The sequence below is a fragment of the Balaenoptera borealis genome (genome assembly GCF_965194805.1).
Source record: "Balaenoptera borealis genome assembly, chromosome: 8".
Lineage (NCBI taxonomy): Eukaryota > Metazoa > Chordata > Mammalia > Artiodactyla > Balaenopteridae > Balaenoptera > Balaenoptera borealis.
The window spans coordinates 95,385,757-95,408,379 of record NC_138865.1 but is presented as its reverse complement, the minus strand read 5'-3'; the positions used below and the strand labels follow the sequence as shown (position 1 = coordinate 95,408,379).

At 38.9% G+C, this 22,623-nt stretch overlaps 1 protein-coding gene across 7 annotated transcripts in view; it reads right to left on the bottom strand.

The window, feature by feature from the left end:
• FSD1L (fibronectin type III and SPRY domain containing 1 like) overlaps nucleotides 1-22,623 on the bottom strand; it is a 73,120-nt gene that overhangs the window by 46,640 nt on the left and 3,857 nt on the right. For 6 of the 7 annotated variants that reach the window (XR_014247884.1, XM_082404043.1, XM_082404046.1 and 3 more), the window contains exons 1-3: nucleotides 19,263-19,474; nucleotides 5,882-5,977; nucleotides 3,476-3,607 (exon numbers count right to left, since the gene is read on the bottom strand). Coding sequence is in view for 6 of the 7 variants with exons in the window: in XM_082404043.1 (XP_082260169.1) it covers nucleotides 3,476-3,607; nucleotides 5,882-5,977; nucleotides 19,263-19,277 (243 nt within the window). In the remaining variant the exon portion in view is untranslated. Of the gene's footprint in view, nucleotides 1-3,475; nucleotides 3,608-5,881; nucleotides 5,978-19,262; nucleotides 19,475-22,623 lie in introns of those variants that run through there. The other variant, XM_082404048.1, reaches the window with a different exon arrangement.

Below are 22,623 nucleotides of genomic sequence, written 5' to 3'. Positions count from 1 at the left end.
TAATGCACATTCAATATGCGTGAGATTTTTGTCACTTGATGGGAAGAGGAAAATGTAGGAGAAAAAATATGACTCATGACCATTTTGGTAGCAAATTTAATATGTGGTATAGGCCAGGCTGACAGAAATGGTGTCTGGTGAATACAATGAAGATAATTAGAGCTGCTCTGGCAGAGAAAAAGTATGGGGAGGGAGAAGGGAAGGTTAGAGATTAAGCAACTGAACGCTTAAAGGGTATTCCAAACTGGTGCTATGATGGAGGATTTCGGCCCAAGACAGAACAGAAATCTCCACAGGATGAGTCATGGGTGAGATCTTCAGAAGATGCTGAGTTTTCCTTTATTCTCCAATCCTGCTTTTTTAAATGAATGAATTTCTTATTTATTGAAATTTATGGATACTTTATGACTAAACTAATTACCTTTAAATGATTTAAGTACTGTTGGCTCTTGAACAATGGGGGGGTTAATCCATATATAACTTAGAGTTGACCCTCCATATCTGTGGTTCTTCTGCATCCACGATTCAACCAACCACAGACTGTATGGTACTGTAGTACTTACTATTGAAAAATATCAGTGTATAAGTGGACCCTCACAGTTCAAACCCACGTTGTTCAACTGCAATACAACTCCCACCTCCTAAATATAAACAACAAATTTCAACCTGGGAAGAATGGACAGACTTGAAAGCATATTTAATACTGGGAAATTGTGTGTGTACAGCATGTTTGTAAGAGAAAGAGAACATTTGTATTCTTCCATAGTTTTCAGATTCTCAAAGACATCTGTGACCAAAATCAGCACACAAAAAACAGCTGCATTTATATATATGAACAATGAACAATCCAAAAAGGAAATTAAGAAAACAATCCCATTTAGGGACCTAATGAAACTTAAAAGCTTTTGCACAGCAAAGGAAACTATAAACAAGATGAAAAGACAACCCTCAGAATGGGAGAAAATATTTGCAAATGAATCAACAGACAAAGGATTAATCTCCAAAATATATAAACAGCTCATGCAGCTCAATATTAAAAAAACAAACCCAAACAAAAAATGCGCAGAAGACCTAAGTAGACATTTCTCCAAAGAAGACATACAGATGGCCAAGAAGCACATGAAAAGCTGCTCAACATCACTAATTATTAGAGAAATGCAAATCAAAACTACAATGAGGTATCACCTCACACCAGTTAGAATGGGCATCATAGAAAAATCTACAAACAACAAATGCTGGAGAGGGTGTGGAGAAAAGGGAACCCTCTTGCACTGTTGGTGGGAATGTAAATTGATACAGCCACTATAGAGAACAGTATGGAGGTTCCTTAAAAAGCTAAAAATAGAATTACCACATGACCCAGCAATCCCACTACTGGGCATATACCCTGATAAAACCATAATTCAAAAAGACACACGCACCCCAATGTTCATTGCAGCACTATTTACAATAATCAGGTCGTGGAAGCAACCTAAGTGTCCATCGACAGATGAATGGATAAAGAAGCTGTGGTACATATACACAGTGGAATATCAGCCATAAAAAGGAACGAAATTGGGTCATTTGTAAAGACGTGGAAGGACCTAGAGACTGTCATACAGAGTGAAGTAAGTCAGAAAGAGAAAAACAAATATCGTCTATTAAGGCATATATGTGGAATCTACAAAAATGGTACAGATGAACTGGTTTGCAAGACACAGATGTAGAGAACAAACATTTGGACAACCAAGGGGAGAAAGGAAGGGGGGGTAGTGGTGGTGGTGGTGGTGGTGGTGATGGGATGAATTGGGAGATTCGGATTGACATATATACACTAATATGTATAAAATAGATAACTAATAAGAACCTGCTGTATAAAAAAAATAAATTAAATAAAGTTCAAAATTCGGAAAAAATAAATAAATAAATAAAATCAACAAGTCAAGCATACCAATACCAAAAAAGGGAAAGAACATAAAAGATAATTCATAAATGGCAAAAATATCAAGAAGCATGTTAAAATATTCAACCTAATAATGAAGGAACTTCAAATAATAACATGCTTTCCTCCCTCCATTTAGTTGGTAGAAATTAAAAAAATATATATCCTTACTCAGCAGTGAAAAGATCGTTTTTGCAGCTTGTTCAGGGAGGGTAAAGGAATACAACCATTTTGGAAGACAATATGGTAGTATAAAGAACACGAAAAATGTTGTTTAATCTTGATGAAATCATCAGAGATGTCCACAAAAATACAAAATACTTGTACAACATGGAGCTACTTACAGTAGCAAAAAACAGAATAACTAGATACCTAACTATAGGGAATTGGTTTAACAAATTTTGGTAGGTAATATTAAGAAGAATGTTTTCAAAGACTTTTCAATGGCATGGGAAAATGTATCTGGCATAATAAATGATTAAAAAGCCAGGTTAAAAATTATACATAAGATATTAATTCTATTAAAAATGTCCCTATATATGTGTATTATATATGTATATTTAAATGTATATTACAAAAAAGAAAAAAATAGTGACTAGTTCTGAGTGACAGGACTATGGATGATCTTTATTTTCTATTTTATAGTTTTTCTAAATTTTCCATATGAACAATAAATATTATTCCATTGTAAAAAAAAAAAAAAAAGAAAACAATCCCATTTACAATAGCATCAAAAAGAATGAAATACTTTGCAGTAAATTTAACCAAGGAGGCAAAAGACCTATTCACTGAACACTACAAAACACTGCTGAAAGAAATTAAAGACACAGATAAATGGAAAGACATCCTATGGTCATGGATTGGAAGACTTAATATTGTTAAAACAACCACTGTACCGAAAGCAATCTACAAATTCAATGCAATCACTATCAAAATTTCAATATACACCCACGTATACTGCAGCATTACTCACAACAGCCAAGAGATGGAAGCAGCCCAAATGTCCATAGACAGATAAATGGACATACCACATAAAGAAAATGTGGTAAATACATGCAGTGGAATATTATTCAGCCATAAAAAAGAAGGAAATCCTGACACATGCTACAAGATGGATGAATCTGAAGACATTATGCCGAGTGAAATAAGCCAGTCACAAAGGGACAAATACTGTATGATTCCACTTATATGAGATATCTAGAGTAGACAATACAATGGTGGTTGCCATGCAGTGGGGGAAAAGGGCAAATGGGGCGTTGTTCAATGAGTATAGAGTTTCAGTTCTGCAAGATGAAAAAGTCCTTGAGATCTGTTACACAACGATGTGAATATAGTTAATACTACTGTACATTTAAAAATGGTTAAGAGGGTAAATCTTAGGTTTTTTATCACAATTTTAAAAAAAACGGTATCTATGACCAAAACAAAATTAAGAATCATTCTTCTACAAGATATCAGTACAGTTATACAAAAAATTCACTAATTTTTGCTTTCAATAAATCAAGCATTATACAGACCAAAATTATTCATATTTAAATAGTTGCACGATCTCACCTGTAACTCCTGTGATTTACGAGCTTGTTCCTGCTTGATACTGTTAATCATACTTTCTTTTACCTCATCCAGTATGGAGTATAAACTATCAAATTCTTCATCTAACTCTGAAAGTATGTTAGAAGAATTTTCCTGTTTAATAAACAAACAAAACAAAGATTCTACTTAAGAGCTGTCAAACATTAAAAAACTAAAAGATATAGCACTTATCAAAGAAGAGAATAGATTCATATTATGAATCTAATATCAGCCTAATATCATAAAATAATTAAAATTCTAATATTTGACATACACCTTTAAAAACAGATAAATCCAAGAAGCTGGCTGCTAATGCTGATAGTTCTACTTCAGCAATGCTATGAGTTAAGCAGCCTTTTATGAACTAGCCCATACTCTCCTCACCTTTTATAAGACTGTTTCCACAGGACAATGTGAAAGTTTGTATTAAGGTTGTCAACTTTGTCCAGACCTTTAGGCTCTAAGGCAGACCCTAAGCCAGTGGTTCTCAACTTTTGGTGTGCATCAGAATCATCAGTGAAGCAGATTTTAATAAAATATTCCAGAGATTTTGATTCTGTAACTCTGAGAAATAGTCTGGGCATATAGGGATGGGGCTGATTTTGCGCAAATTTTTAAATCTTTCAGGTTGCCTAAAACACTGCATTTACATAAGATAAGCAGAATTAAAACACTAAGCAATTCCTTACTGGGTCCTAAGAGATTTATCAAATGCTGAATTTCGGTGCTAGAAGGAACCTCAGAAATCATCTACTGACTAGAATTTGTAGTCAAACTTCTAAATTTTATAAACTGAAATCTGTTTATAAAGTCTGTTGACCTCCAAGAGTTCCTCACTGCCTCATTAAGCAAGATGATGCTATCTCAACAAGAAATAACAAAATATCTGTGAAATCCCTAGATAAGCGATATTCACACTTGCAACAATTATGAGATAGAAGAAATTATCTTAAGGCATTTTTCAACATAGATGAATCATTCAACTAAGAGAAGCGAAATTGGCACTGGTTTACAAAACTAATACACAAAATCTACTGTAATATTACAATCCAAACTTTTGCTTAAAATGTTTATAAAAACCAGACATCATCTCACTGGAGTCTTACCAAAAGTGGTGTTAATCATTTTACTAGTTTCTTTACAGTAGTAAGAACATGATGTGGAGGAAGAAATGTGCAGTCTGGAAGGCAGAAGACCTAAGTCAAATTCCACATTAACCACTCAGCAACAGTGTGACCTTGGACAAGCCACTTAAATTCCTGGACCTCAATTTTTTCATCTGTAAGAAGGAACTGGACTGCTCTTTTCCCCCTCAATAACCAACTGGCACATTCTTATGGTCTCTCGTCCACTACAGCTTATGCTCCCATCTTCAGTGACGAGGGTGTAGCTTAATTCCCCCTCTATTTTTTTTATGGATGCTAAGGTAAAGTCCTAATAATCTGTCAATCAGAAGAACAGTGTGAGCTAGCTCTATCTAAAGGTACCCTTTTACAGATTTCAAATGTGATGATTCTCTCGTCCATAGACCAAGAGTTTTAGAACCACTAGCTCTGCTTATTTAAAGAAACTGGATTAGTGGATTCACCAAATTTTCCAATAAAATAGTTTGAGAAAGACAGTTAAACTGGTGAAGATTATAATTAACTAACTTCAATTACAGCAAATTCAGAAGTAAAGAAAATACAAGACCATAAGGTTTAACAGGCCATGCAATTACCTAGGTTGAACCAAACAAAAACCACAGGGAAGGATTCACTGTCTACAAGTATCCTGGAAATCTTCTATGTTTATTTCACAAAGAAATGACCCTTAAATTAATTAAGGCACATTCATGGGAAAGCATCACCAGCTTATCTTAAGGTCTCTTCCACAATCAACATTTGATTATTTACAGTATGGATTATCCACCTATACCTGGGACCATTTCCTTAAGTATTCCCCTCTCTCCTCAATGGGCACTTTACCTTTTACTTTTATATCTTACTTTCATCTAGTTCTGCAAGTGGACCTCTTATCATCTACATTTTCTTTCTACTATTTACAGTAAAAGAAATGTTTAGCTTCCCAGTACTTTTAGAAAGGCACAATTTGCTCTTAATTGGAATTAGAAAAGACAAACATGAAACGGAAAGGAAGAAAAGTGAGCATTATAATACTCCTAGCAATATTCCAGAGTTTTCTTTTTCCCTTACTATTCGATCTTTCCATGGAGAATGTGGTAATAACAAATAAAGCATTTTTATTTATCTGCCATTTAAAAACCCTGCTCTCACCTCCATTAGTTTATAATCTATAGTTGACAGTGTATATTTATACTTCTGATTCGACCCAACAATCATTAATTGTGACATATTCACACAAATTTTTTTTAAAACAGATTCATACCTGAACTCCTTTTAGTGTTTGATTTAGTGTATCAATAAAGTTTTGAATTTCATCATTTTTATTTGCCAGAGTTGAAATGATCCTTTGTAGAGCTTCCTAGGATAAAAAAAATTTTTTAACACTATATTTTATTAAAAGAGAATTATAAACTTTATAACAATTCTCTAAACAAACTCTGTATGTAAGAGTATATTACATAATAAACAGGAGCAATGTAAAACTGTTCATTGTTCAAACGCTATAATTACAAAAGATGGGATATATATTGGTACTGTTTTACAACCTCTTACTCCTAGTGTACAACTTAATTACCACCATATCTTTCACACTGAAGATGATCAATATTATTTAACATAAAGACTGTTACTTTAGGTCATAAGGCCATGGCAAACGAACAGAACCAAATCCTTAAACGTTGCAAAAATAAATGGAAACTTCTGATCAACATCAGGAAATGAGGAATAAAAGCAGAGACACTGAAATTTGACATTTTATTTATTTATAAAAATTAAAAACATTATATTTTAGAAGTATGAAAGTAGATAATAAATTTGCAGTTAAAATTACAACATTCATTGCAATAGTTACAGATGCTATAGAACCATAATAAATAAGGTAATTTTAGTAGCAAATACCTCAGACTTTTTGATAATGCTTCCTATTTAAATAAAACACTTGATTATTTAACTTTCTCATACTCTCTGCTTCAGTGTTGTCCAATAAAATTTCCTGCTATAATGGAAATATCCTATATATGTGCTGTTCTGTATGGTGGTAACTAGCCACATGAAGCTAATGAGGTCTTGAAATGTGGATAGAGCAACTGAGAAACTAAATTTATTTTAACTTGAATTAATTTCACTTTTTATTACACATGTGACAAGTGCTGTCACATTGTACATCACAGGTCTAGTTGTTTAATAACTCTTCGTGGGTAGTAAAAGCAAAATCCAAACAAGGTACTTGCATTCTCAGTAAAAATCAAAAGCAAGTACTTCCACTTTATAATTTTTCCCAGAAGTACAAGCCTTATTTCCATAAGCACCTACAAACATAAATATTTCAATAATTTCCTGTAAGATTTTGTGTAATAAAGTTTCTCCTCAAAATATTATCAAAAACTGATAAAAGGCTAAATATAAAGAGCTCAGGAAATAATCTGATAACGGGATAACATTTCATATAAATGTTCATAAAGCATTATAGTAAAAAAATTAAAATAATTACAGCTCTCCTTTCATTCTCCCAACAATCCCTGGAGATAAGTAGGTATTATCATCCCTGGGCCGGACTAAGCCTCTCTGCTTCACTTACCAATGCTATTTCTTCCCATCCTCACCACTGTTGTTATTTTAGTATAATAACACAATGAAGTTATGCTATGAAAGAGTTAGCTGTTTATCCTCTCGGTGTTCCCTCCAGAAACAGGTACATGGAGATTTGAGTACAAAGACAACGCAGAAGGCAGCCAGTACCTGGGGGAGGGGTGGGCACAGCTGGAGGGACGAGAGTGGTAGTACAGAGATGTAGAAAAGGAGGGTAGAAGACTTAAGAGTCTTTCGAGTATTCCTCCAAGACAGACTCTCTATATACTTTAAAAAACACAATGGAACAGTAAAAATGGTTCTGCCAGTCCTCGGCCTGTGTACAGTAAGCTTCAATTAAGATTGGGCTTTTCAGGTTAACAGACTATCTGCATCCTCTTCTAACCCTCCCAATGGTAGGGTTACATCCATATTATATAGATGAGAAAATGGAGATTCAATCAGTGGCCCAAAGTGACACTGCTTGTAAGGTAATTATTATGTTCAGTCTATCTCGAAAGCCCATGCTCTTTACCACTTTAGAATACTGCCTCTAAACCTAACCAATTTGCCCATTATATGAAACACCCATACAATAAATTACATATTGTTTTAATATTTTGGTTTGCTAAGACTCTTCAATGACATATAAAACCACTGGAATTTTCTTGGAGAATCACAGCTTGAGCTTAAGCTTTGTCCACTGAAATTAGTGAATTTCTGGTAAAGGAACTTGATTGTAACATTTTAACTTCTATCCACATACAGCTATTATAATTCAAGAATCTGGGACTTCCCTGGTGGTCCAGCGGCTAAGACTCTGCGCTCCCAATGCAGGGGGTCAGGATTCGATCCCTGGTCAGGGAACTAGATCCCACATGCCACAACTAAAAGATTCCACATGCCACAACTAAAAGATCCTGTGTGCCGCAACTAAGACCCGGCACAGCCAAATAAATAAATAAATGTTTAAAAAAAAAGAAAGGAGTATCATTTTAAAAAAATAATTCAAGAATCTGACATAATATAAACACATATAGAAATTCTGGTATTCCAAGAAAAAAGTTCTGAAAGCAGGACTACATAAGCTGAGTTCTGAAACTTTATCCTAGCCTGTGTATGTGACGTGAGGTTAAAGTTTTCTCTAGGTGGTAAGACCCAGGGAAGAGATCTATACAGGGATACTGTGTTCCTAATATAGGAGATATGCAAGGGGAGGCAAGTCCAGTAGAACTTTTTTTAAAGTATTTTCTAAATATGCCAAGCAACATACCAGGGCAGGATAAGAAACTTTGAGAAAGAGGCAAAAAGAACTAAAAGATACCATAATGCATGGAGTTTTCTACCCTACTCTACCCCTCCAGGGCCTCCAAATTTAATCACTAGCTTTTATAATGGAGACACAAGTAATTGATAAAGAAGCTGAGGAGGAAGTGCAAAGCCAGAAGTCTCAATGAAAGTGATGTAAGCTGTGTACAGCACCTATTCTCTGGGCTCCAGACCATTTTTTTTTTTTTTAATGTTATTTATTTATTTTATTTATGGCTGTGTTGGGTCTTCGTTTCTGTGCGAGGGCTTTCTCTAGTTGTGGCAAGCGGGGGCCACTCTTCATCGCGGTGCACGGGCCTCTCACTATCGTGGCCTCTCTTGTTGCGGAGCACAGGCTCCAGACGCGCAGGCTCAGTAATTGTGGCTCATGGGCCCAGTTGCTCCACGGCATGTGGGATCTTCCCAGACCAGGGCTCGAACCTGTGTCCCCTGCATTGGCAGGCAGATTCTCAACCACTGCGCCACCAGGGAAGCCCGCTCCAGACCATTTTAATCCAACTGCTTACTAGAAATCTCCACTCGGATATTCTCAAAAGCACTTCAAAGCTCAACATGTCATAATGTCCTCCACTAAACCTGAGCCCTCCTCTAGTGTTCTATCTCTGCCAATGGCACTACCAGCTGTAAAACCAGAAACCTAGCAATTCAAAATCAAAAACAGAAAAAAAAAAAAAAAAAAAACCCAATTAAAAAATCAGCAGAGGACCTGATCAGACATTTTTCCAAAGATGACGTACAGATGGCCAACAGGTACATGAAAAGATGCTCAACATCACTAATCATCAGGGAAATGCAAATCAAAACCACAATGAAATATTACCTCACACCTGTCAGAATGGCTATTATCAAAAAGACAACAAATAACAAGCTCTTGAGAGTATGCAGAGAAAAAGGAACCCTTGCACACTGTTGGTAGAAAGGTAAATTGGTGCAGCCACTATGGAAAACAGTAGGGAGTTTCTTTAAAAATGAAAATAGAACTACCATACCATCCAGCAATTCTATTTCTGGGTATTTACCTGAAAACAAAAATACTAATCTGAAAATACTAATTCAAAAGGATAAATGCACTCCTATGTTCACCGCAGCATTATTCACAATAGTCAAAATAAGAAAGCAACCTAAGTGCCCATCGATAGATGAATGATTAGTGAAGATGTGAGATATATACACTGGAATATTACTCAGCCATAAAAAAGAATGAAATCTTGCCATTTGCAACAACATGGATAGACCTAGAGGGTATTATGTTAAGTGAAATATGTCAGACAGTGAAAGATAAATACCATATAATTTCACTTATATGTGGAATCTAAAACACAAAACAAATGAACAAACATATTAAAACAGAAAGAGTCATAGATACAGGGAACAAACAGGTGGTTGCCAGAGGGGAGAGGGGTAGGGGGATGGGTGAGGTAGGTGAGGGAGATTAAAAGGTAAAAAATTCCAGCTACAAAATAAACGAGTCTCAGAGATAAAATGTACAGTGTGGTAAAAACAGTCAATAATAATGTAATATCATTGTATGGTGACAGATAGTAATTAGATTTATTGGGGTGATCATTTGTAATGCATAGCAATATTAAATCACTATGTTGTGTGATTAACATAGTTAATTCCTACAGGAATTAACACAGTAGGTCAATTATACTTCAAAAACAAACTCACAGAAAAAGAGATCAGATTTGTGTTTACCAGAGGCAGGGAGGGGGTGGGGGGACTCAGAAGTAGATGAAGGTAGTCAAAAGATACAAGTACTAGGGGTATAATGCACAACATGATAAATATAATTAACACTGCTATATGTTATATATAATTAATGCTGTTGCCTAGTATATATGAAAGTTGTTGAGAGTAAATCCTAAGAGTTCTCGTCAAAGAAAAAATACTTTTCTCTTTTTCTTTTATTTTTTATCTACATGAAATGATGGATGTTCACTAATCTTACTGCGATAATCATTTCATGATGTATGTAAGTCAAATCATTACGCTGTACACCTTAAACTTATATAGTGATATATGTCAATAAAACTGGAAGGAAAAAAAACCCAGAAACCTAGGCCATCATCATTACATCCTTTCCTTTCATTTGTGCTCTACACGCAGTCACCAACTTCTGTAGATTTTACCTCCTAAATAACTCTGTAATCACTATTACCACAAGTCAGTATCATATCGCAACTTATACTCTTGCAAAACTTCTTAACAGGCCTCTGATCCATTCTTTCTCCCCAGTAATCAGTTCTCTATATTGCAGCTAGAGTAATATGTTAGCATCACTCTTCCTGCTTAATCGTCTTGCCACAAGTCCTTGGATAAAACTGAAAATCTTTTAACATGAGCTGTTAACATGACCTTAAACGTGACATTACATAATCTGTAAGACCCTGCATGATCTTCCCATTGCCTACCTCACCTGTTTCAACTCACACCAGACTTCTTCTCTCTTGCTGTATTCCAGCTGCAGTAGCCTGCTGTGAGTTTCTCTAATATGCTTTGCTTCCCATCTGGGAACCCTCACATTTATCAATTCCTCCTGTTCTAAAACATATACACAATTTTTTGTTAAAACAAGTTCCAAAAAAGTATAGAATGAGCCCATTCTATATATCTAAGTATACACCCACACACGCGCGTGCACACACATGCACACTTGCTTCATTTCTTTTATTATCAAAGCCTGATGGTGAAGAAGGGCAAAGACAACTTTCAACTGGGACTCTATCAACCTGAAAGAATGCCTACCAGGGTCTCTCAGACTTCATCTCAGATCTCAAGTCTCCCATTACCCTCCAAATACTGATGGATAAAGTGACAGATAAACATAGATGGATAAAGGCAATATAAATTATCTGAAGTTTATCTAGATAATATAACTGATTTTGCAAGACTTCAGGTGGCCATGACTAAAAGCTTTAGGTGATACAGGTCTGAAGATATGCTTTGACAAATACGAATTCTGCTGGATCACAGCAAAATATATAGAATGTATGTCTCCAGAGGCAGTATGCATAGGCAATCTCAGCCATTATCCTTTGGTCACGCACCTCAGTCACCAGAAGCTCAAGAAAACCTACACTATCAAAATTAAGCCTCTCAATTACTTGACTATGGAATTAGTCTAAGGTAACTGCTATGTTCACAAAAGGAGGGGGGGAATGACACGCCCCAGCCAAGCACAACTGCAGTCATTCCCATGGAACGGCTCAAAGTAATCTGGGGTGTACAAGGCACGAGGTACCGTCTTCAAAGCAGCACAGCTTAAAGTTATGCTTATAGTCCCTATAAATCATGTGAAGTAAAAGCACAATCAACTGACTCTAAGCAAAATAATAATAACTAACACTTTTATACTCTTAAGGGCCAAGCACTATCTTAAGCTCTTTACATACATTAATTTGTTTAATCCTCTCAAGAATCCTATGAAGTAGGATACTTGGTTATCCTCATTTTCCAATTTGGAAGCTGAGGTATAAAGAGGTTAAGTAACTTGCCCGGGACCTCAGAGTTAGTATGTGGCAGAACCAGAATTCAAATTAAGACAGTCTGACTCCTGAGTCTGTGCTCTTAACAATTAGCACTGTACTACCTGAAAACAAAGATCAGAGGTCCATGAAAAGAAAGTCAACATCTAAGAGCATCAAAAGGACTTAAGATTTTCTTTAAGACTGGAAAAAACTAGGGATGAGCAACCGGCGGTAACATGCGCCACCCTGCCGAACACAAGGGCAACAGTAACAGCTATGCTTACCGCAGGCGTATGATCGTTATGTCCGAGAACATGAGGACGGTCACCATTTGAAATGGCATGGTTCTACTGGTTTTAGCTTAATATATGTGAATATGGCAAATTCAAATGTGAGTCTTAATTCTGCATTCAACAAAAAACTCTGCCAACTGGGCTACTTAACTGGAAACTATCCAGTGCAATAAGCCCCTGAAGTTATGATGCAGAAACTTCCTGTTCTTAGAACCAGTGGCAAAAAACAATTATACCTGTGTTTATATGCTACTCTGAATCCAAAGGCATCAATAACCAAGTGGCCATAATTAGACACTGTGATATATGGGTTTCCCACCAGCGTCTACTCAGACCAGGAGAAAATTTCTGATTCAAATTCTACATTAGTATTCCAGACAGCTGAGATACACGAATCTAGAACCACTGCAAATATCACTAATCAATCTACAATTTAACGGGGCCAAACTATTACTATAGCCATTTCAGTTAGTATTCATTAAGCACTTTCTATGTGCCAGGCACTATGCTAAGCTTCTAACATGGACTATCTTTTTAATCATCACAATAGAAAGTAGTATTAGTCTTTGCATTTTATGGTTGAAGAAAGAGAAGGTTAAAGAAGTTAAGAAACTTCCTTTGATCACACAGCTGTCAAATGGCAGTCACAATTCAAATCCAGGAAGCTGCCTCCAGAGTCTGTACTTTTACACCACTCTAGGCTGCATACACTGCAGAGGACTGTACAAAACAGTCACAGGGTTCCTGCAACCAGAGCAAAGGGATCAGTGAAAAATCCTAATGCCACCAGGAATTACGCCACTTGTATCACTCCACACCAAAGACCTCTCCTTTGAATTAGGTGATGAATAGAAATCCACAATGCTCTATCCAGCTGGTAAGTTAGACAACCAGAATCTTACCAGCTGACCATAGCTATGGCAACACATAACAAGAGTATTGTGCTCAAAAGTGATGCAACGAGCTAGAAAAGGAGAATTATATATTGTTGAGGAATTCAAGAATCTGATAATCATAAATAGTTACCTGGTAGAAAGCTACGCCCTCTGTAACAGTGAAACAGCTGGGATTACTACCTCTGTATACAGATGCAACTGAGGTGATCCACAGAAAAAAAATCTAATAAAAGACCTGGTGGGGAATACTGTCTTTTCGCCCTGAGCCCAGCTGCAGATATCAGGGCAGAAGAAGAGGTTCTTTCCCAACTAGGATTTGAGGAAATACAGTGTATCAGAGGCTGAGGAAGCCTCATCCATTTTCACAGCCTCTGAACTGGCTGTTCCATCCAATGAAGTCTAGGAGGCTCACATTCGGCCACGGAAACCAGAGGTCCCATCATCTAATTAAGGGAGGTGGAATGGAAGTAGAGATGGGGGTACTCTCAGGTACCACTGGTAGCAGTATAAACTGACATAACCTTTCTGAAGGGCGACTTGGCAATTCACATCAAAAGATATTTAAAAGCATATACACAATGACTCAGTAATTCCATTTCTACTAATTTATTCTAAGTAAATAATTAAAGAGTATAAGCCGAGACTTGACGACAAAGATGTTCATCTTACTGTTGTTTGTAATATTAAAAGGTTAGGACCAACATAAACGTATGACAAAAGGATACTAACTAAAAATCAAGTAGGGCTTCCCTGGTGGCACAGTGGTTAAGAATCCTCCTGCCAATGCAGGGGACACAGCTTCGACCCCTGGTCCAGGAAGATCCCACATGCCCCGGAGCAACTAAGCCCGTGCGCCACAACTACTGAGCCTGCGCTCTAGAGCCTGTGAGCCACAACTACTGAGGCCCACATGCCACAACAACTGAAGCCCGTGTGCCTAGAGCCTGTGCTCCGCAACAAGAGAAGCCACCGCAGTGAGAAGCCCGCGCACTGCAACAAAGAGTAGCCCCCGCTCACAACTAGAGAAAGCGTGCGTGAAGCAACAAAGACCCAACGCAGCCAAAAAAAATTAAAATTAAAAAAAAAATCACGTAATATATATCCATATTAAAGAATTCTGCTAAATCATTAAAAGTGCTGTAGAATGATATTAACATGGTAAAAGATATCATTACATATTAAGTGAGAGGCAAATTATAAATCACTATACATAGCATGATACCATAGTTTTTTTAAGTTTCTATACGCATTAAAAAAGACTAGACTGTAATACATACAAATGTTAAAAGAAGTTATCTCTGGGTGGCAGGATTATGGGTGATTTTTATTTTATTTTTTTCATTTATCTATATTTCCTAATTTCCTACAATAAACTTGTATTACTTATATTTATAATGCAACAGAAGTGCACAGGCTGGCAGTGCTAACACTATTATAAATTAGTTCAAAATATAATTAGCTATCCTCAACAAATATCAATAACTGAGACCAGATTCATCAGAACCTTGTGGCTGGGAAGAAGTGCCAACTGAGGATATAAAACATACAAAAAGAAAGCTGTAGAAAAAAATCCACTAACTTCAAAGTATTGTCCACCCTACACTGGAGTGGAATATCTATCACTACGGCATTCAATATGTGTTTGCTGCATGAATAATCCTGCTTACATTCAGCCAGGCATTGCAAAGAACCATTGTCTTTAAAAAAATTTTTTAAAGTTAGGTCTGTTTCACTATATTTCTAGTTTTTTTAAACTGTCAAGTTCAATAAAAATGAAGGTGTCTGTATTTAAACACAGTGATACGAGTATGTCAGCATGGTCCTTTGAAGAGGGTACTTCGTACCTTGTACATCCCAGATTACTCTGATCCACTCCACGGGAATGACTGCAGTTGTGCTTGGCTGGGGTGTATAAAACCCCAGTTATACCTTCCTGTTCACACCTCTATTTTAGAAAGCAAAGACCGTCCCTCAAAAAAGAAAGAGAGCTGGAGAGAAGGGAGATACATATACTACAGAAAAATGATTTGTAGCAGCAAGGGAGACCAAATTCCAGAGTTTTATCTAAATCATGTTCTATACTTTCTAACAACGATTTTTACTAGACTAAACTAGTTTCTTAACAAACAAACAAACAAAAAACTACTTTATAGGGGTTTATATCTTAAGTTTTATCTTAAGATATAAGATATACCTTAAGATAAAGATATATCTTAAGATATATCTTAAGTTTATATCTTAAGTTAAGACATATCTTAAGTTTATATCTTAAGTTAATATCTTAAGTTTTAATGACATTAATCATACCACCATTTAAAGGCAAAGGAGCAAGGCAAGAAGGGTGGCAATGAAAAAAGCTTGAGCTGTGAAGAAAGACCTGGTATGAATCCAGACTACCACTTGCTAGCTGTGTGACTCTGAACAAGTTATTTAACCTCTCTCAGTTCCATCTTCCATATCTTTACAATAGGAATAACAGCTGTTGTGAGAATTTAAAGCAGTCTAATACAATACTGGATACAGAACAATACTCAAATTTCATTCCTCTTTCCTTTCCTCAGAACTGAGAAAAAGGCGTAATTTTGGAACATGAGAGACGGTTGGTTATCTGGATATGGTGGAGGTCTCCGAACTGTTAGGGTACAACAAGAAGGCAAAGGGTAGCAAATACCAGGGCAGAGGAAGAAACTGGGATGAGGAAGCCAAGTCTAGACATGCTACTGGTTGCAGGTTGTGTTGTGCTTTAAAACTCTCCCTACTCAGTTCAATCTCCTCAGTCTAGGTTTGTCCAGTCTTGCACATCAAGCCTTACCTGACTGTCACTATTCCTTTCCAAGCAGAAAGTAGAATATGCGGGGAAAAGTGAGGAAAAGCAAACAACTGACAATGTATGCTCTTGATGACATCTTTCCTCTGGGATCCCTTCCCCTTTCCTCTCCACCTTTATTATTCCTACAGCACAAACCTTTCCTAGAAACAGCAACCCCTATGAATATGAATGATCTCCTGCACAAGAATTTAACTGAAACTATCAAATTCCAAGCACCAAGATTCTAGAAAGGTGCAAATGTCTTATTTGTTTCAATGGTTTCTTTGAACATACACATTTTATCAGGTAAAGAAACCATTGGGATTTTATCTTAAAACCACTTAAGGACATAATCAAAAGGTTTGAGTATCAAATAAAGCCACCTATCCATAACACATCCTGTTCACAAGTGTCCCAGAAACTCGATATAAACAAAATCCCTCTGTTTATTTCCAGAAGATAATACTGTGGTTTTCTGTATCCAACAGTACACCTTACATACCCAAGGTAATTATGTTTTCTTCCTCTACTCAAACAGAGCATCTGTTGCTAACACAAGTCCAAGTTGTTTTCACAGACAAAAAAGCAGCTGGTCAAGCTAATCCATTTGCTGACTAGCCACCATCAAGCTTCTGTAAGACTGTCCAGTTAACTTAACCTCTATTGTCAGATTGCATGAGTCAGAACTTCCAATCCTCTTTCAATTAGGATTTAACAACTCTTCTTTGGCACCATCATTTGAAACATTTATTACAGACATAAACGCAGAAAACATGCTTTAAACTTAAGGACAAAGGTAAGAAATGGCTAGACTGGATTAGAAAAACGGTTATACAAATTATCAACAAAGGGATAAAGTTATTTTGAAGTTGAGATTATGAGATTACTAATAGCTAACGGATAGTACTTAATGTGTGCTAGGCACCAAGTGATTTTTAAAAATTAACACGATCTTCATAACCCTTTGAGGTAAGGAGACTTTAAAGATGAGGAAATGGAGACAGCAAATTGCCCAACCTCATTCAGTTCATAAATAGTAGGACTGGAGACGACTCTGAAGCCATCCTCTTAATAATTTAAAGCCCAAATCCCAAATACCTTACAAATGGGTATACATTCAAGCCACTCTCACCCTTTGCCACTTGCAGTAACTATGTTTCCTTATGCTGACTAAGGTATCATCCCTGCTATTATTTTCGTTGTAACATTCTATAATAGAAAAGAAGAATCATGCCAGGGGTGTACTACTACTGTCTTATTTCAAGAGAAATACATAACCAGCTCAGTTCATTATTAGTTGAGGTATATAATTGATTCTGCAGTAATTCATGAGAAAAGAATGCTCAAATTCAGAGCACTGAATTGGTTATAAGCATCAACACATGATGCTTATTTTAAGCTATAAAGCAAAGCGTTTTTTATTAGAAATATTATTTGAGACTATCAATGAAATTCAACGTATTTTCTAATATTGAGAAGTTGTTTCTCTAAGTTATCTAAGATACATTAGTACCGGTAAGAAAGAACAGCTAATTCTTCGCTACCTCTGGTAAAACTGTACACAGTATGTGTAGGTACTCAAATACAAGATTTGGAATGAAATCAAGTTCAGATCTTAGCCTTATGTATGGCTAGTGGTATGACCTTGCAGGACTCACTCCAACTCCTGAGTCCTCATTAAAATGAGAGACAATGCATGCCCTGGCAAAAAAAGATGATCCACATTAAAATACTTTTTAAAATTATATTTTACAGCACACAGAGTATTTTAGTACTTATTCTTTGTAAACTTTAAGGCACTGTACTTTAAAGTACATAATTCATACTTAATTATATTACCTGCTTTTTACAGTAACTCTATACAATATTCTTATTTCCACTGTATATATGAGGAAATTGATTAATCATAGTTAAGTGATTTGCTCCATATCACAGAGCTACATATAGCAGCATGGAACCCAAGTCTCTGGACTCCAAGTCTTTGCCCTTCCATTTGCTCTGAACTAATGTCCACTCAGATACCACATGACTTTTATTTAAAAAGTTAAATAAGCTTTGAAATGTTTTACAAATTCAAAACACACAAAATGTAATTTTTAAAAAATGTCTTACTAATAGTCATGCAAATAAAAAAACTGAATATACCTGAGTTTCAAGATGCACACATACAATGAAATCATATGACTTTTGTTAAATACTGTAATAGTTAACGCTAAACACATGACTACACTATTCTCTCATGCCCCCAGTGCTCCTCAAGGAAGTGAATCCAGGCAAAATTATAGAAAACAATGTTCTAACGTTTTTTCCAGTGCTTTCTATCTAATAATAGAAAAGAATGGCCTCTTGGACATGCCCTTGTTTTTCCCTGCTACATTATTAGTAACACTGTGTTCCTTCCTATACTGCACTATATTTCAATTACTATAATCTAACAAAGAGAGCACGGTGGTTGATTTTTATATAGGGATTATAACTAAATATTAATAACACTTCTAATTGTATTCAGAACGTTGGCTATGTTCTCTAAATTTTTTTTTTTTTTTTTTTTTGGTTAATATAAACGGCTAGTTCTGTATACCCTTTCTTTAACTTGTTCAGAAAGTACAAAACATGCCAAAACAACCATTAAGGTAACTGACCAGCAACACTGAACTGGTCGGAGGGTGGGACCGCTGCTCTGACAACTGTCAGTCTTTTCTCTCAATTCAACCAACACTAAACACCAAGACGTTCTAGTGAACTAGTCCCGAGGAGGGCTGGGCGGTGGACAAGGCTGGGGCGAGGGGCGGTACTAAGGAGATCGGGTTCCCGACCTAAAGAGGCACAGATTTTGCCAAGATAGGAGAAGACTGGGTCGAGGAGAGGGGTCAGCTTCGGCGTCAGCCGGTAGACCCCCATGTGCCTTGGCTTCCTCTTCTGCTAAGGATGGATAAACCCTCACTAGCACGCCGGGAGGCTGCGAGAATCAAAGGGGGCCCAGACCGTTGCAAAAAATGATGAAAAACTGGGGGCGGCTCCCGCTATCCCCTCAGGAGCCAGGGCCCAGGACCCAGGACCAAGTACAGGACAGAAGCTATCCAGGATCACGGGGCGCGGTCCCCGCAGCCCGGCGGGCGCCGCTTTGCTCCTGGGAAAGAGCAAAGCGGCCTGGCGGCCTCGCCCTCCGCGGCCATAGCCCAGCCCCAGGCTGGCCTGGTCAGCCCTGCTCGCCCACCGCCCACCCGGCCGGGGCGCTCCGCCCAGCCTCGGCGGCCCAGCGCCCCCCGCCCGCGCTTACTTTCTGGGAGTCCATGGCCAGGGGCTGTGTCCGCTAGACCCAAAACCGCGTCGAAGAACCTTGCGAGGAGACGGAGGGAGGTCGGACACGCCGACACGGCTACCCGCGGCAGCTACTCTCCTGGGCCACCGCCGCCTCGGCCTCAGCCTCACACCGCACCGGCACCGCCCGGCCGCGCCCCGTCCGCGCCCAGCCCCGCGCGCGCCGCAGTCGCGCCGCCGTTGCCAGGGTGAAAGGGCGGCCCGCGGAAGGGAGGGGGCGAGGAGCGCCTTGCGCACGCGCCCTGCTGCGAGACGAGATGGGGAGGGGTGGAAGGGGGGTGCTGGTTATCCAGTGCAGCGACGGAGCGTCAGAGAGAGAGGAGTGCTCGCCCCTCGGTCCCGCCGGTCGTTTGAAGAAGCCTCGCCCTCCTTCCCACATCCTTTTTCCTCCAGAGCGCGCGATTGCTGCAGGCTTTGGAATGGACCACTGGGCATCCAGCAGCCGGTTCCGTGGGAGGGCAGCGGAAGGAAAGCTCTGGCCCTGGAGATAGATCAGCCCCTTCTCCATCCTGCAAACATCTGAAGCACCTCCTTATGCTAGCCTTGGAGAAGCAGCCAGGCTAAGACAGGCCCAGCGGTCCAGTGAGAAGGAAATGGGTGGGAGGGGGATGTAGTGGAAACATGGGGAAAGCCTGTAGGAACGTGACAGAAACTTGGGTAGACTGTGGAGCCTGGTAGACCTTTCCCAAAGAGCCCCCTGGAAACCTTGCTCGCTGTGACTTTGAGCAACTACTCTCCCAGAGCCTGTTTCATCTTTGGTAAAATAAGAAAAAATTCTGACTTCGCAGAGCATTATGAAGATTAAATAACGTATTGGAAGTGCCCAGTACATAGTTAATGCTCAGTAATTATAGTTATTGGTGGGAAGCTAGAACCTGCTCAGTCTGGACTGAGGAGACAATAGAGACGAGAAAGCTTGGGAAGGTACGATTCAAAATGTTCTTCCCCAAGTGGACAGGCCTCATCTTCCATTTCGATGACTGGAGAGGTTCAGAAAAGTTCAACTGGGCAATCATTTATGGTGAATGAACAAAAGGGAAAAATATATTGAGTACCTATTAGGTACCAATTCCACGGACTGAGAATCAGCAGTGACAAGGCATTTTATATACATACATATATATATATATATATAAAATGTAAGGAGTTTAGACGTTTTACAGAGAAAAATTACATGGGATAAATGGACTCAGAGAATTGTGTGGGTTCCACGTTCGGTAGGAGAGTCAGGGAAGGCCTCTCTCAGGCCACTCCTGAGAGTGAGAGAATAACTATACAAACATTTGGAGAAGAGCATTCTAGATAGAAGAAACAGCAAATACAAAGGTCCTGAGAGGGCACGGTCTCTATGTTTAAGAAACAGCATTTATCCTACAAGGCTGTAATTATCTCTGTAGATGGATCTCCCCGACTATACTTGTGGGTAGAAATTTCTTTTACCCATATCTGTATCGCCAGCACAGGGCCTGCCATCTAGTATGCATTCAATAAATCCTTTTTTAAATGGCCAGACATGTACAAGAAACGGGATGAAGGGAACAAGGAAAAACTAGTTCAGGCTAGGTGGGTTGTTTTTGAAGACCAGGGTCCAGGGCCTATGTGCACAATTTTGCTCCTGCATCTGAAAGTAGTGGCATGCAGCCTTGCAGAGAGATGCTCCTTTTCCTGGTATCAAGGGAACGGAGCCTCCTCTCCAAGCTGCCCCAGTTCCATGAGGAGAGATGAGGCCAGCCAGGCACCCAGCGACTAGCCTGCCGCTGCGGCCACGCAGGCCATTCTCCACAACGCACGCGCACTGCGGCTGAGTCAGTTTCCCATGAGGGAGAAATGCAGCCTAGGGACTGGAGAACATCAGAAGTCAAACCACCCTACTGTGAGCTCCCCAGCCCTGCACCTGCCTGCCACTGTGTGACCCAGTGAAGAAGAAACAGCATTTAGCACTGTCCCCAGTTCTCTTGCTGCAAGGACTTAACCTCACTACTGTCAGAGGGTAACTCCTGGGCACTCTGTGACTGATGGGCTTAACCCCCAAAGGAGGCAGAAAGAAGCTTTGGAGACAGTGAGTCACAGCTGAAATGCGATCTCCAGATTCTGTCCCAGGCCACATCCCAGGAGCTCACTCCTGGCCCCTTGCCTCCCCGCTCCCCTAGTTCTTTCCCTGCAACCCAGCCAAGAGCCTGCAGCTTTTGACAAGAGTGCTACCCCGTTTGACTTCTGCTCTCGCCAGATCTCTGTCTCCTTTGGCCAGTCTGGCTCCCTGCCCAGCTTCCCGGGCCTTCTGGTTTCCCTCATTCTCATCTGTAAACAGCTAGTCTCTTCTAGCTGTGACTTCTGTCTTCCCCAGCCCATACAGCAGGCATTCACCTAGCTGGGCACTAAGTCTGCTCCCCGACCCACTCCCGCTGCTTCTGGCCTGTGGGCAAGTCCTTTGCCTCTTCACAGCCGAGTCAGTTTAGAAATTTTCAAAAGTAGCTTTTCTAATAAACCAAAGCCCTTGTTCTCAAATGTAATCCCCAGACCAGCTGAATCAGCAGCACCTGCTAACTTGTTAGTAGTACAAATTCTCAGGCTTCATCCCCAGACCTACTAAATCAGAATCTCCAGGGGGTGGGAGGGGGGTACAGTAATCAATGTTTTAACAAGTCCTCCAGGTGATTCTGATGCACACTAAAGTTTGATTGCCATTGAACTAAGAGAAAGCAAATTGTTTTTAAAAAAAAAAGGAAAAAGGGAACTACAGAAGCACAAAAACAGATGACTTTTCAACACAGGTTTCTGATTCTGAGATAGCATATCTGGTCATAGATATTTATTTGAATGAGGTTCCTCGGCCTTCAGGACAGCCTTTCTGACTAAATCCCAATTTAGGATAGCCTCAGGCTTGGCACTGCTGATTTAAAGAGTCTGGCAAAATTGTCTCTTCCAGAACCAGGTTTCCTGTTCTCTCTTGCCAGGCATCGCCTGCAGCCCTGAGTTCCCTCGTAAGTTCTGGGATCCCCCATCTCTTGGGAAAGAAAATTTCTTCCCTTAAGTTTCTTGCCAACAGTCTTTCCCTTTGGGAGTCAGTGTAGGGCCATCGCCCTGGAGTCAGCCATCCAAATTTTAATCCTGCCACTGCTGGTTACCAGCTGTGTAGCCTTCAGTGAGTCATTTAACCTCAATAAGCCTCAATTTCCTTATCTGTAACATAGCGATCATAGTGGTAGTAATTCCCAGTTAGGGTTGTTGTGAGGATTAAAGGAGATTATGTATGCAAAACGCCTGATTTAGACACATTTAACAAATGGTAGCTGCTACTGTTATTACTGCCTTGTACATCA